General features: G+C 45.2%; 1 protein-coding gene across 8 annotated transcripts in view; it reads right to left on the bottom strand.

Annotated features, from left to right (window-relative positions):
• The window catches only part of JAKMIP1 (janus kinase and microtubule interacting protein 1), a 1,798,968-nt gene that overhangs the window by 422,150 nt on the left and 1,363,225 nt on the right, over window positions 1-13,593 (bottom strand). For all 8 annotated transcript variants that reach the window (XM_069203057.1, XM_069203080.1, XM_069203046.1 and 5 more), the window contains one exon: window positions 10,024-10,083. In XM_069203057.1, the coding sequence (XP_069059158.1) occupies window positions 10,024-10,083 (60 nt within the window). The remainder of the gene's footprint in view (window positions 1-10,023; window positions 10,084-13,593) is intronic.

Below are 13,593 nucleotides of genomic sequence, written 5' to 3' on the forward strand. Positions count from 1 at the left end.
CACGTTGCCCTCACTCTTTCTCACCCATGTGCTTTTTTCCCCACACTCCATGTTTGTCCCTCTGGCCTGTGTTGTGTACTTCTCCTACAACACTGTGTTTCTTTTACCCCTGACCATGATTCATCTCCAACTAGCCCTTCTACGTTGCTTACATCCCCACACACTTTTTTTTTTTTAAACAAAAAACGCTCTTGCTGTACTTGTATTTTCTTTACCAATCCAACTTGGATAAGTAAATAATTACAAGCAAAGCGCCTGTAGAGTTTGTAAACCAGGGGTGGCTTCTCCGAAAAGGCGGAGGAGCATCGCCCCACTGGCTAAGATCTAGCATGTGAAGGGAAAGGCGGGGCTAAGCCATGGGAGGGGGAGGCGGAATGGAGTGCACTACTTCTAGCACTCACTAGAATGCATTTGTTCGCAGTTTCCCTTGGTCCCGCAGTGCAATATTGTGCATGGATAGGTTACAAGGTTGCTGGCTGGGCAGTTCCACATCTGGCACAGTAGCAGTAGTGAGAGAGCAGGCCTGCTTGTGACGTGCCAAGGCGATGAGGAGTGAGCAGGTGGGCAGGGGCATGTTGGCACTGGCGAAGCATGTTGGAACTGGCAAAGCGAGCTTGGGGGAAGATATCTGCTAGTGGTAGAAAGAAACAGAGTGGCTCAAGACTGTGGTGCAATAACGGGGCTTTGGGCCTCAACTGCCTGCGATCTAAACTCATAGAAATCACCCCTATACTGCACGCTTACAGTATTAATAACATCTAGTTGAAAGGCGGATGTCCAAATGTTATCTAATGCGCACTGCTAACGCCTGTTTCAAATCTATGTGAATTGTAATGCCTGCTAGACGTGGGTAGCAGGTTACGTGAAATGGCAGATGATGCAGGTGTGAAAAATGCTTACATACTTTTTTTTGATAATGTACAGCAAAAAATTTAAAACACAAACACCAAACCAAATCTCTTCTCATCATGCTGGAATTTTGGTAAACAGTGAAATCCGGGCTGAGTGAAGTAATGTAATAATAAGGTACGCACAGGAACACACAATTTGCTCAAATGGTGAAGAGGGATACTGAAGCAGATCTTTTGTCTCTGAAGTCTGGCACTTAAACTGGAGACCACATCCACTCTACACTTGTTAGCTATTTAGAATAGTTAATTTCCCTTTTCTTAACATTTTCTGCGTTCCGCTGCATTAGGAAGGCAAAATATAGGAGGCAGGTGTGAAAGGTATGCCTGCCTCACTTCTTTCCTTTTTAACTTAATCACTTGTTTCCTAGTTTACTACTTGACAGTCATGGCTTTTTGTAAGTACTATAAATAAGGGTCCATTACCCACTTCATTCATTGGGTACTCTCACATCAAACCTACAAAGCTGAAAGTCTGACTTGATTCTTCTAGGTCTATAGATGGTGGCCTCAAAGTGGCAACAGATGTTAGCAGTGAGTGACTAACGCACGAGGATGTGTTTTTACTGCTAGAGTTCCCGACGTTGGGACTCTGGAACCAGGTTCAAGTCTCGGCGTCAGCTCAACATCCTGTGATTTTTGGCAAATCACTTAGGTCCAGATGTACCAAAGGATTTTACCCATTCTGTGTCTATGGGAAAATGCTTTAGTATATATTGCCCTTAATCTCTCAACGTCTATAAAAATAAATCAGACCTTGTGTAATGTATCTAGTGCTCATGTAAATCGCTCTAAAGAACAAAAAAAGCTTTCTTGTCGACTATTCAGCAAACTCCACCATTACAACCCACCCTTGACTTGTCAAAGTGTCACAGACACATAACGGGGTACTAACCCGAAAAAAAGGAGTACATGAGGCAAGAATGTTTGATGGAATGAAGAAACATGGCCACGTACTGCAGTGCACTACCTGCTCTTAATCTTTGACAGTTCAGACAAAAGCATGACGAATTGTGAAGGAGGCCATCTGGCTGTGCGCAATGACGCATTACTTGACTTCGACACTCCAAATAGTTGAGGATAGGAATGGGAGTGAAACCCAATAGATTTGGAGTTTCGCTTCTTTGTTTAGCGATCTGCACCTGCAAAAGAGATTTCTTGTGAAATACGAGCGCTATGGCAGGTGAGGGCAAGCCGTGTTTTTCTGAACACTATCTGTTTTATGATCTATTCCAACCTCAGCAATTACCAGTGGATACTGTCTGTGAATGCTGTGATGGGAGCCATTGGGTGAAGAACTGGATGTGGGAGCTGGACACCCATGTTTGTGCATACGCAGTGCTGGTCCCTAAATAATACACAATTCACAAGTGCGGAGGTGGACTGAGCTAAGGTGAAGCATGCTGAACACCTGAAAGGCCCTTGTCTCCAAGGAGCCATGCTAAAAGGGCACAACCGTTCCCAAGCCATCCGTAACAAAAACCCTGCAGGTATTGCATAGTCACAAGCTAACTTGTAGAAAACTGAGCTATTTAAGTGACCCGTCAGGCTATCCTTGACACGTAGCTGGCTGTGCCACAGCCCTATCCACCTGAGGATATATCAGGTGCTACCCATAGGTCCGAAATATATTTGTCCTTCTGCAGCTCCCAGCACATTCACACTGCCATGGATGGACGGCCCCTTCCACTGTAAGTCCAATATACCCACAGCGTTATAAGCTCCACCTCAGGGACAATTTGGGTCGGAGGACTGCCAGTTCTGGCCATATCATAAGTTTCCCGCTGGGCCAGCAGCCGGGAACAGCATTTCCTCCTGCTGGCCTAGCGGGAAACTACCCACAACATTGACACCGGCTCGTAATTGAGCCGGCGGCAATGTTGCGGTGCGTCAGAAGCGACAGCACCTGTCGCACTTTTCACTGCCAGTAACTTAGGCAGTGAAAAGCGCGCCAGGGCTGCCAATGGGGGCCCCTGCACTGCTCATGCCAAGCGTATGGCCAGTGCAGGGGCCCCCATGGGGTCCCCGGCACCCTGTCTCTGCCAGTCTTTGCATGGCGGTGGAACCAACGACCGGAGAAAAAGTGGTGGTGCCTGTGGTCGGACTGTGGCGCGTTTGCCACAGTCGTAATGTGGAATTCGGACCGCAGCATTGGCGGCGGTCCGACTGCTACCGCGGTCCTAGGACCTGTCTTATTTAGCTGATTTTACAAGCAGGTCACACTTATGGGACCAGTTCCAGAGTATCAGCACATTGTTTTGACATGAGCCACTGCCCTCTGAGTTACTCCTTTGTACAAACTCTTGTCCCTGTTTTTGCAAGCTGAGGCACCTCCTCCCTCCTGACAAACGAGCGAAAGAGACCCTTGTATCTGCTAAAATTGTTTTCCTCTCTAATGTTTTCTGTCACGTAGTTTGCCAAGCCTGCTGCTGAAAAGTACAGTATCACTTTATTTCAACAATCCTTCACCCAAGACCACTCTAAATCTATCTCCTAATGGTCTGCAGGTGGTCTGGACTGAGTTTTTTGCTGCAAGCATGCCTGCATATACACTGAATGAACATGTGGGAGACATGCAGAATGCTGGCGTTAATTTCTGGTCTCTAGACAGCTCCTTGTGGAGAATAGCTGAAGCACGCACACCTGTAGTTGGTCTGCTAGGATTCCTGGTAAGCAACTGTGATTAAAGGTAATCTCAGTGAATAGTACCAAAAGGCTTGTTAGTCGCTCTCTCATTACTCGTGATCTTGTGGAGAATAGCTGAAGCACATGCACCTGTTGTTGGCCTGCCAGGATTCCTGGTTAGCAACTGTGATTAAAGGTAAACTCAGTGCATAGTAGTATAAGGTTTGTTAGTCACTCCCTCATTACCTGTGACCCTGCACATACAAACAAAATTATAGATTAAACTCTTTACAATATTGCTGCAAAATTGTTACCTACGTGCTTCTTAAGTCGCAGTTCAAAGCATACTCACATGCAACACCCCTGCTGTTATATTTCTGGTGAAAAGGCACCTCTGCCACTTCATCTCATCTATAAGAGTACCTGCTTTTTAAGCACTTAACCCAACATAATCCCAGTAACACATCTCAGTCCTAAACTTTAGGACTTCTCTTATTATTAACCCAAAAAACCTCAAATATCTCAATACGGAACTGTATCCCCCTACTATTGAAGTGCAACGCAATCTTGATCTGATGTAGCTGTGTTTCTTACAACTCTGGACACCCACATTTCATTAATGCACCTCACTCAGTTTTTTAGATAACATAACACACTTCAATAAACATTTATATCAAGATGCTAATGTGTTGGTTGCTATTACTAAACCCTATTGTTCCCAGTGAGTGCGTTCCCATTCCAGTGGTATAACAAATGACCCTGCAACCCCCGCGGTGCGTCGGGAGAGGCAGCTCCAGGGTCCCCCTCAGCACGGTACACTGGCCTGAGAGCTCGTGAGTTCAGAGGGTGCCCCTCTTTGTAATTTGCAGGGGGCCCCCCTCAATTTTTGTTACACTGTCTCTCTGAGTAGCAGTACAAGCAGGTTGGTTGTTTTACACAGGAAAACTCTTTATTAGAATTTCCCTTGATATGGGGAGTAGTAATAATGCATCTATTTTGAAACCAGTCCAGAAAACAGTCATGAAATGACTAGAAAATTTATAATCTAATGTCCAAATTCTTTGAAAATTATGCTGTTATATGCACTATTCAGTGCAATTTTTAAACAAAATTTTCGGACAGAGGACCTTGTGAATCCTCCTAAGTAACGTACGCTCGCCTGCTCACTCACTTTCCAAAAGCCATTCCATATGTGGTTCAAGTGGTGGTGCGTATTTTTTTCTGACTACCCCCTGACCCACATGTAGGCGCAGCATATCTTTACCAGAAACATTACTGAAAGAATAAATTGTTTCTATTTCACATGCACTCAAGTACAACGTGGTCGGCAAGCATATCTTCTTTCTTTTAGCTGGCATTGTAAAGAATGAGTAATAGGAACAGATAAGCAGGAGCAGGCACATGGGAAGCAGCAATACAAACCAGGAAAATATAGGGTTATGACTGCACAAAACAAGGCCTAACTACGTCTGTGTTTTAAGTCAAGTCTAGGCTGCGCATGCGCTGTCTCTTCACGACATGCTGTAATCAGTTCATAGGCTGTTAGCTTACCCAGCAGCTTTTTAGTTGTTATTTGGTGTGGCCTTAAAAAAGGCTTCTTTGCTATTGGGTAATTTATCTTTTGAGGCCCGACTTGTGCTCATTTGTTTCTTCCCCTGGAGCAGAGACTACCTACTTGTATTGTTCCACTGTCATTCTTATCTGTTGTTTTTGTGCTCTACTTTTTTCATTGGTTACCTGTCTGCTTCTTTACTGGTTGTGTTTGAACCTCCGTCTGATGAACTGCCTTGCACTGCTTTTGTTTGTTGCTTTTTTGGCATCCCGAAATGGCTATGTTGTTTAGTGGTAGTGTTATGAACTTCGTTTGATGAAAGGGCTTGCACTGCATTTTGTTCCAAAAGGCCATAACCTTACCATGCCAAGACTCGAAGCCGGCTCCCCGGCTTTAAAGTCAGCAGTTCTGCCCATTACATCATACCCTCTGTCCTGCCCCTTCTCTTCTATTTTTGGTACTCTTGTTTAGCAATCGTGGATGGGTCACTGCTCCTCGCTAACCCCCCTAAACACAGCCCCCCTCTCAGTCTATGGCTCATGTTCTGACTGCCCCCCTCGCAACAGCTGTTGTTGTTACAGATAAACTCTATTGTATCTTTTGTTGCAGTCTAAATATCTCTTATACCTTAATTTTGGTTTGAGTGCCACACAAAATTGTTAAGTATATAAATATATACATAAATAAATAAAGCTCATCATGTCTTGTTCTTCTCGGAGGAGGTACAGCCAGCCGTACTGCAGAAACCTCCCTCCTTCCTTCAGCAACAAGGGCTGGGTCCCTTTGCCACCTCTCCTCGCAAACCCCACTTAAAGCCCCCACCACTCAGTCCACAGCTGCCGGAGGTGTCTCATTCTCCACGTCGGAGATACAGACAGCCAGAGGAGCAGGACCTGGGAGGCGTGCTGCGGGGCACAGGTCATTGCAAGTGGTTCAACTTTGGTTTTATCTCCATGAGCAGTCAGCAAGGCAGCCCCCTGGATGACCCTGTTGCCAGGTGTCACAGGTGCAGTGGCACAGGGGCCAAAAGTTCCAGGTACACCTATTACAGCTTTATGTTGCTACTAAGCAAGCAGTCACAAGCACAGTTACCTTGCAGGCACTATGGTCATGATTTGGATGGTGCAGCCGGTGCAGTGGCTCAGTGGCGAAAAGGTCCAGGAAACTGAACACTGATTATTGCTATATATTGCTACTAAACAAGCAGACACAAGTGCAGTTACCGTGCAGGCACCAGGGCCATTACAAAATCACATCCAGCTCGGAACCACCTTCAGAGAAATTGAGAGTAGTGATGAGGAAGGATGTTTAAAAAAGCATTAAAAACTTACTTATTCAGTAGCTTGGGTGGGGGAGGCATTGGCTTAAGCTCTGTCACTGGTCCAACATGAGAGGCTAAAGCGCCTGGACACTCTGTGAGTAGCTGTGTGCTATACAAATACCTCATCTTTCATTCACATCAGATTACAAAGCAATATAATCAATTTAATACCTTAATTATTTACATTGCAAATAATTGCTGTTCGACAGGTTCACACAAAGCACTACCATGTTTTTTTCATTGTGCATGTTCAGTGGCACTCCCTTTCTTCTGCAATCGCAACTCGGTCACTTCGTTGCTGTTCCTTGCAAACCCCCTCAACGTAGCCCCCGCTTCAGTCTACGGCTCATGTTCTGACTGGCCCCTCGCACCCACTGCTGTCCCTACTGTATCTTTTGTTGCCATCTAAAGCTCTCTAATACACTAGTTTGTGTTGAGTGCAACACAAACTTGTTAAATAAATATATACATAAATAAATATTAAAGCTTATCATGTCTTGTTCTCCTCAGAGGAGGTACAGCCAGCTGCTCTTCAAAAACCTCCCTCAGTGAGGCCCCCCTTCTTTCAGCAATCCTGGCTGGGTCATTTTGCTGCTGCTCCTCATAAAACCCTGTCAGTGCGGCCACCCTCTCATACTATAACTCATGTTCTGACTCCCCCTCTCACATCCACTGCTGTTGTTACAGATAAACTCTATTGTATCTTTTGTTGCAGTCTAAAGCTCTGTTATACCTTAATTTTTTGCTTGAGTGCCGCATAAATTATTAAATAATATATACATAAATATTAAAGCTCATCGTGTCTCGCTCTCTTCAGAGAAGGTATAGCCAGCCGCAATGGAGAAACTTCACTCAGTGCAGCTCCCTTTCCTTCAGCAATCACAGCTGGGCCACTTCTATGCCGCGCTTTGGAAACTGCCTCAAAGCGCACCCCCCCCTCAGGGTATGGCTGCTGGAGGTGTCTCGTTCTCCTCGTGACAGGTACAGCCAGCCAGAGGAGCAGGACCCGGGAGCCGTGCTACAGGGCACCAGTAATTGCAAGTGGTTCAACCTCACTTCCGTCTCCATGAATTATCACCAAGACAGCCCCCTGGACGACCCTATTGCATGGTGCAGCAGGTGCAGTGACACAGGGGCCAAAAGCTCCTGGAAAGCCAAAGAGCACTGATTATAGCTATATGTTGCTACTAAACAAGCAGTCACAAGCGCAGTTACCTTGCAGGTACCAGGGCCATGATTTGAATGGTGCAGCAGGAGCAGTGGAACACTGGCCAAAAGGTCCAGGAAAGCATTTGAACATTGAATATTGCTATATGTTGCTACTAAACAAGCAGTCACAAGTGCAGTTACCCTGCAGGCAGCAAAGCCATGATTTGAATGGTGCAGCAGGTGCAATGGCACAGGGGAAAAAGCTCCAAGAAACCCACTGAACACCGGTTATTGCCATATGTTTCTACTAAACATGCAGTCACAAGCACAGTTACCTTGCAGGCACAAAGGCCATGATTTGAATGGTGCAGCAGGTACAGTGACACAGTGGCCAAAAGCTCCAGGAAACCCACTGAACACTGATTATTGCTGTATGTTTTTACTAAAAAAGCAGTCACAAGCACAGTTACCTTGCAGGCACCAGGGTCATGATTTGAATAGTGCAGCAGGTGCAGAGGGGCACAACAGCCAAAAGCTTCACGAAAGCCACTTGAACACTGATTATTGTTATATGTTGCTACTAACCAAGCAGTCACAAGTGCAGTTACCTTGCAGGCACCAGAGCCATGATTTCAATGGTGCAGCCGGTGCAGAGTCACTCTGGCTAAAAGCTCCAGGAAACCCACTGAACACCGATATTGCTGTATGTTGCTACTAAACAAGTAGTCACAAGAGTAGTTACCTTGCAGGCACCAAGGCCATGAATCGAATGGTGCAGCAGGTGCAGTGGCACAGCGGCCAAAAGCTCCAGGAAAGCCAGTGAACACCGATTATTGCTGTATCTTGCTACTAAACAAGCAGTCACAAACGCAGTTACCTTGCAGGCACCAGGGCTATGATTTGAATGATGCAGCAGGTGCAGTGGCACAGGGGCCAAATGCTCTAGGAAACCAACTGAACACCAATTATTATTTAACTACTAGCAAGCAGTCAGAAGTGCTTTTTTGGTTATTTTGTAACTATTGCACCCAAAGTAACACATAGCCTAAAGTATCAATGCAATAAAAACTGTGACCTATTGGACGCTTCAGTCTAGCGACATCTTAGCGCATTTATATGGCACATTTTCACAGTTTTTTGTATGTTCCTAAAGTGCTTCTGAATCTGGACACACTAACCTCTTGTCAAGGGCATTCTCCATTCTATCAAATTAGCATTTCAGCCATTGTAAACACTATATAAATACTTATAACTTACCCTATGGCATTCCATACCAAGCATTGGCAAAGCCAATAAGTCTTGCCTATGCATGATCTATCGGCGTTGTCAATGTTTTGCTAGGCATTTAATACAGCAGCGCTAGCTTCAGTGCAGCATAAATGAAAATAAAAAAGCGCTACAACACGGACAACACTGGCTGTGTCATACAGATTTTTTACATTAATTTCCATCATTGCCACATAGATAAAAAAAACATTGATAAAGCCAATATATCTCACATAGGCAAGACCTGTTGGCTTTGCCATTGCTTTTTTAAGCTTTTTGCTTAAATTGCACAACTGTTCACCAAGCTACAACTTAGAACAAAAAGCAGCTTATTACTAATTACATAGGCAAAACCTATTGCATTTACCAATGCCATAGCCATCTCTCTCGCTCACTCACGCACTATCCCTGCCTCACTAATAGTTACCTTCAGATCCTCAAGCACACCTTCTTTCCCGTTTCTTTTGAAAGTTTCCTTCCCTCTCACACTTGCTCTCCTCTTCTTCTGCATACACAAAAGCTCCCTCTTAAGGCATCTGTGGCCTGCGCTCCCCTTCTTTATATCTTTCTCACACACTATTTCTGCTCCTTTGTTTCAATGTCAATAAGCACTACCTGCACAAACTACCCATCCCTCTCATTCCTCCCTTCTATCTATTCTCTGCAGCTCTCACCTCTTTCTATTCACCATGCCACATAATTCTACTACACAAATACATTGCAAAACACACAATCCCACACCACACAAACTAACAATTCCAATACAACACACATAATTCCACTACACACAATATACATCCACTACACTACAAAACAAAACAAATAGGTAAAAAGCATTATCACTTACAATGTCAATAGCTCTAACTCTCACAAATACAAGACCTATTTCATTGCAAATGCTTGTTTTATTTCTTTCTTAGCAATGTTGCATAGCATCGCTAAAAAACATTCACTTCTGTTCTACCATTTTCAGGCCAATATATCAAAGTTAGCTTGGTGTGTGGTACATTTTATAAAAAAAGCCAGTTTAATTTGCCTCTTTCATTCACAACGCTTTCTCAAAATGCATATCCACGAACATGCACGTGTTTTACATCAAATTAGACGCTGCTTCAGTCAGTCAAGACCGAGAGCACTTTTTCAACAGTTTAACAATCAGTGGATTGCTTAAGACTAAGGTGTATTAGAGAACAAAGACTCACCTTTGGTGCCTTTAGGTTTTTCCTCTTTGCAATTTTACAGCGCAGTAGTTGTTCGCGTTCCTAGAGAAACAAATATCGATGTCAAATTTTATATATATCCAAGAAACATAAATCAATGTTTCCAACAAGAAGAGAAACACATTTGAGCACACCTTTCACCATGAAATAATAAAAAGAAATAGTCACTGTAATTTTATATGGCGCATACATTACAAATTCTGCCTCTCTTTCTTGCACTTTGAACAACTGATTTTTGATTAGGCCTGGGCGGAGTTCCATGAGTGCAGAGTTTGGTTAACTCACACTGTTTGTCGTGATTTTCAGCACCAGGACTTTCTCCTGTGCTGTAAAATCAGCACGAATGGCATCACGCAAGATTTTTTTACTCGAGCGTCAGCTTCCTCAACACCACATCAGCTTTCTCAACGCGAGTGGTAGCGACCTGCCGCGACTGCCCGTGTTCAGAAATCTCACCAACTTACCGATTTCTCTTGCTCGTGTTCACCAACTTAATGAATGCAAGCCGCCTCAGAGAAATAACTTTGCGGTTTTTTTTGGAACTCAGCATGGAACGTGGAGTGGGGAAAACTCCGCCAGCTGAGCGGAATTCTTCGCCCACCTCTAGTTTTTATTACCAAGCTCAAAAGTTGATTTAGCCCTGCAGAAATTCAAATCTGTCACCTTTACTTACACTCACATCTCTGCAGGTGGTCAATCAAAACAATGAAATGTCTTACACTTCAATAGTTTACATTATTTGTTATAGTCCAAAGTGATGAAAATACCATCTACTTTAATGAAACAGCTGCAGTACAGTATTAAAATTCAGTTATTTTAAATTGTATGTTTTCCTCTGCAGATCAGATGCCATCCCTGCTCCCAAGAGAATGATGAATTGGAGGACCAAGTGAATGGCTCTTCTGAGGAACTACTTGCAACAGTTGAGGGGGACAACCCTGGATTTGTGCTACCTGTGAGGGAAGGATGCAATGACTCTAACCGTGGCCTGACCCCAGAGGAAAGGAGAGAGGAGAGAGATTCTAACTGCGGTTGGCAAAATCAAAAATGGAGGCAGAGGAGAGGAAGGCTGAAAGGGAAACTAAGCAAGCTGAAGCTCAAACAGCCTTGGCAGAAAATATAGGGCCTGATTCTAACTTTGGAGGACGGTGTTAAACCGTCCCAAAAGTGGCGGATATACCACCTACCGTATTACGAGTCCATTATATCCTATGGAACTCGTAATACGGTAGGTGGTATATCCGCCACTTTTGGGACGGTTTAACACCGTCCTCCAAAGTTAGAATCAGGCCCATAGTATTTCTGGCTCATGAATTGAGTCTTAAAGAGCTGGACCTCAAGGCTACGCAGTCCGAGCCCAGCAGTGATGGTGGCAGCATACATACAGTTCCTAATGGAGACAAGAAGGTTCGTATACCCAAGGATTTGGTGTCCAGTTATGTGGTGGGAGATGACATTGATAAATGGTTTCCTGCTTATGGAGTTGCACTGAGGGTGAATGAGGTTCTTGAAGAACACTCGGGGGTGAGTCTATGTAAACACATGCCAACACTTGGGAGGCACACACTCCTAACATTAGAGGTTAGGGACCAGATCAAGTACACACCCATGAAAGCCATTCTCACTGCAAAATTTTGACTGACCCCCTGAGAAATATCGCCGAAGATTCAGGGACTGTAACAAGCTCCCCAACTAATCCTGGGTAGATTTCATTGATTACTCCAGTAAGGCACTGAATGGCTGGGTGTGGGCAGCAAAGTTAATGATTATGTTGGGCTGTACAATTTAATCTTGAGAGCATATGCACAGTATCTGTTTTACAGAGTTGCGCCAGCACCTAGTTGACAGTAAGCTGACTAATCCCAGGAAGCTTGCTGAGGAGGCGGACCTCTGGGCTAGCACCAGAGTGTCTTAAAAGGTATCCTGAGGGGACACACACAAAGGTGGTCAGGGTTCCCACCAGAAAACAAGAGGGGGGAGAAAAACTTAACAATAAAACTTAAAACATAAAATAAGGAGTTCTTTAAAGGCTCCAATATAATTCCAAAGGGTGAGGTGGTAACCAGTCCCAGTCGGATCCTAAAAATAAAGGGTTCTTTGACAGTAAGATAGGGCGGTTTGTACCCCAATGTACAGAGTGTTGCAAGTATAGTCATTCTAAGGGTGACTCCAAATGTCCAAAGAGGGCACGGCTCCCCACTGGTGGGCAGGCTCCTGGGTTGGCCAGTATAGCGTTCAGGGAGTAGGTAGTTCCAGCTATTTTGGGGGAACAGACAGAGGTAACCATAGTGTCCCTGGGGGATATTGGAGGCCCACGTACCTGCCAATAGTTCCAAGTATAGTCAGTATGTCACCAGTAATGGGCAACGGGCAGAGGCTCTACATGACACAGGGGCCAGCATGACAAATGTCAAGTGTCAGCTGGTGTCAGCAGAGCAGGTCTTACCGACCACATTCCACCAAGTCATAGTCGCCGACAATCACAAGAGCCATCTATTGGTGGTTCTGGTTCCCTTTGAGTGGGTGGTCTCTATGAAAGTTGCTGTGAGCCCTTCCATACCTGTAGATTGTCTGTTAGGCAATGACATGGAGCACACTACGTGGAGGAAGGTAGGCCTGGGATTGCCTGAGTGAGTCTGTATGACCACAAGGTCCATGGCTGCCGGGATGGGGGATGAGGGCATCTGGTGACCTACCTGAGCTTGCTTTCTGGCAAGTTGAGGGTGGGCCCACCGGGGAGGAATTCTGCGAAGTGCAGAAAAAGTGGCCCACTCTTGAGGGCTTGAAGCGACAGGCCTCAGCCCATGCAGCCGGTGAAGCCTGTGGGGATCACCTAATCTACTGGGTGAATCATCTCCATTACAGCAAGCCTAAGGCTTCAGGTACTGGGGAAGCACATGCACTGGTGGTCCCCCTGTGTTACCAGCCTTCCTACTGGGTTTCACTTACTCCTGGCAGGACATTTAGAGCAAGACAAGACCTTTGCTAGGCTTGCTGCCCACTTTTATTGGGAAGTCAGGGAAAAAGCTGAAAGTTCCCCTGATCCCACTTTCCGTTGTTGGCACCCCCTTTGAAAGGGTAGGCATCAACGTCATTGGTCCATTGGACCCCAGGAGAGCCCTTGGCAACTGGTTCATCCTGTTCTTGGTGGACCATGCCACACGCTATCCAGAGGCAATCCCTCTGAGGACAGTGACTGCACCTGTGTGATGGGGTTCTTTACCCGTGTGAGGGACCCCAAAGAGATAATGTCTGACAGAGGCACTAACTTCTTGTCTTGTCTGCGTACATAAAGTCCATGTGGGTTGAGTGTGGTGTAACTTATAAGTTCACCTCATCCTATCATTCCCAATCCAATGGTGTAGTTGAAAGGTTCAACAAGACATTGAAGGGCATGATTGCAGGCCTATCTGAGGCATGAGGCGTAAGGGAAACCTCAAGGCCAGCCAGGAGCTAATGAAACTCTGGTATGACCAGAAGGCCACTCTGGTGAGTTACAGCCTGGCTTAAAAAGTATGGTTCGTGAAGCCATTAGAGCCCAGAGCTCTCCAG

This window comes from Pleurodeles waltl, chromosome 1_2 (genome assembly GCF_031143425.1).
Source record: "Pleurodeles waltl isolate 20211129_DDA chromosome 1_2, aPleWal1.hap1.20221129, whole genome shotgun sequence".
Classification (NCBI taxonomy): Eukaryota; Metazoa; Chordata; class Amphibia; order Caudata; family Salamandridae; genus Pleurodeles; species Pleurodeles waltl.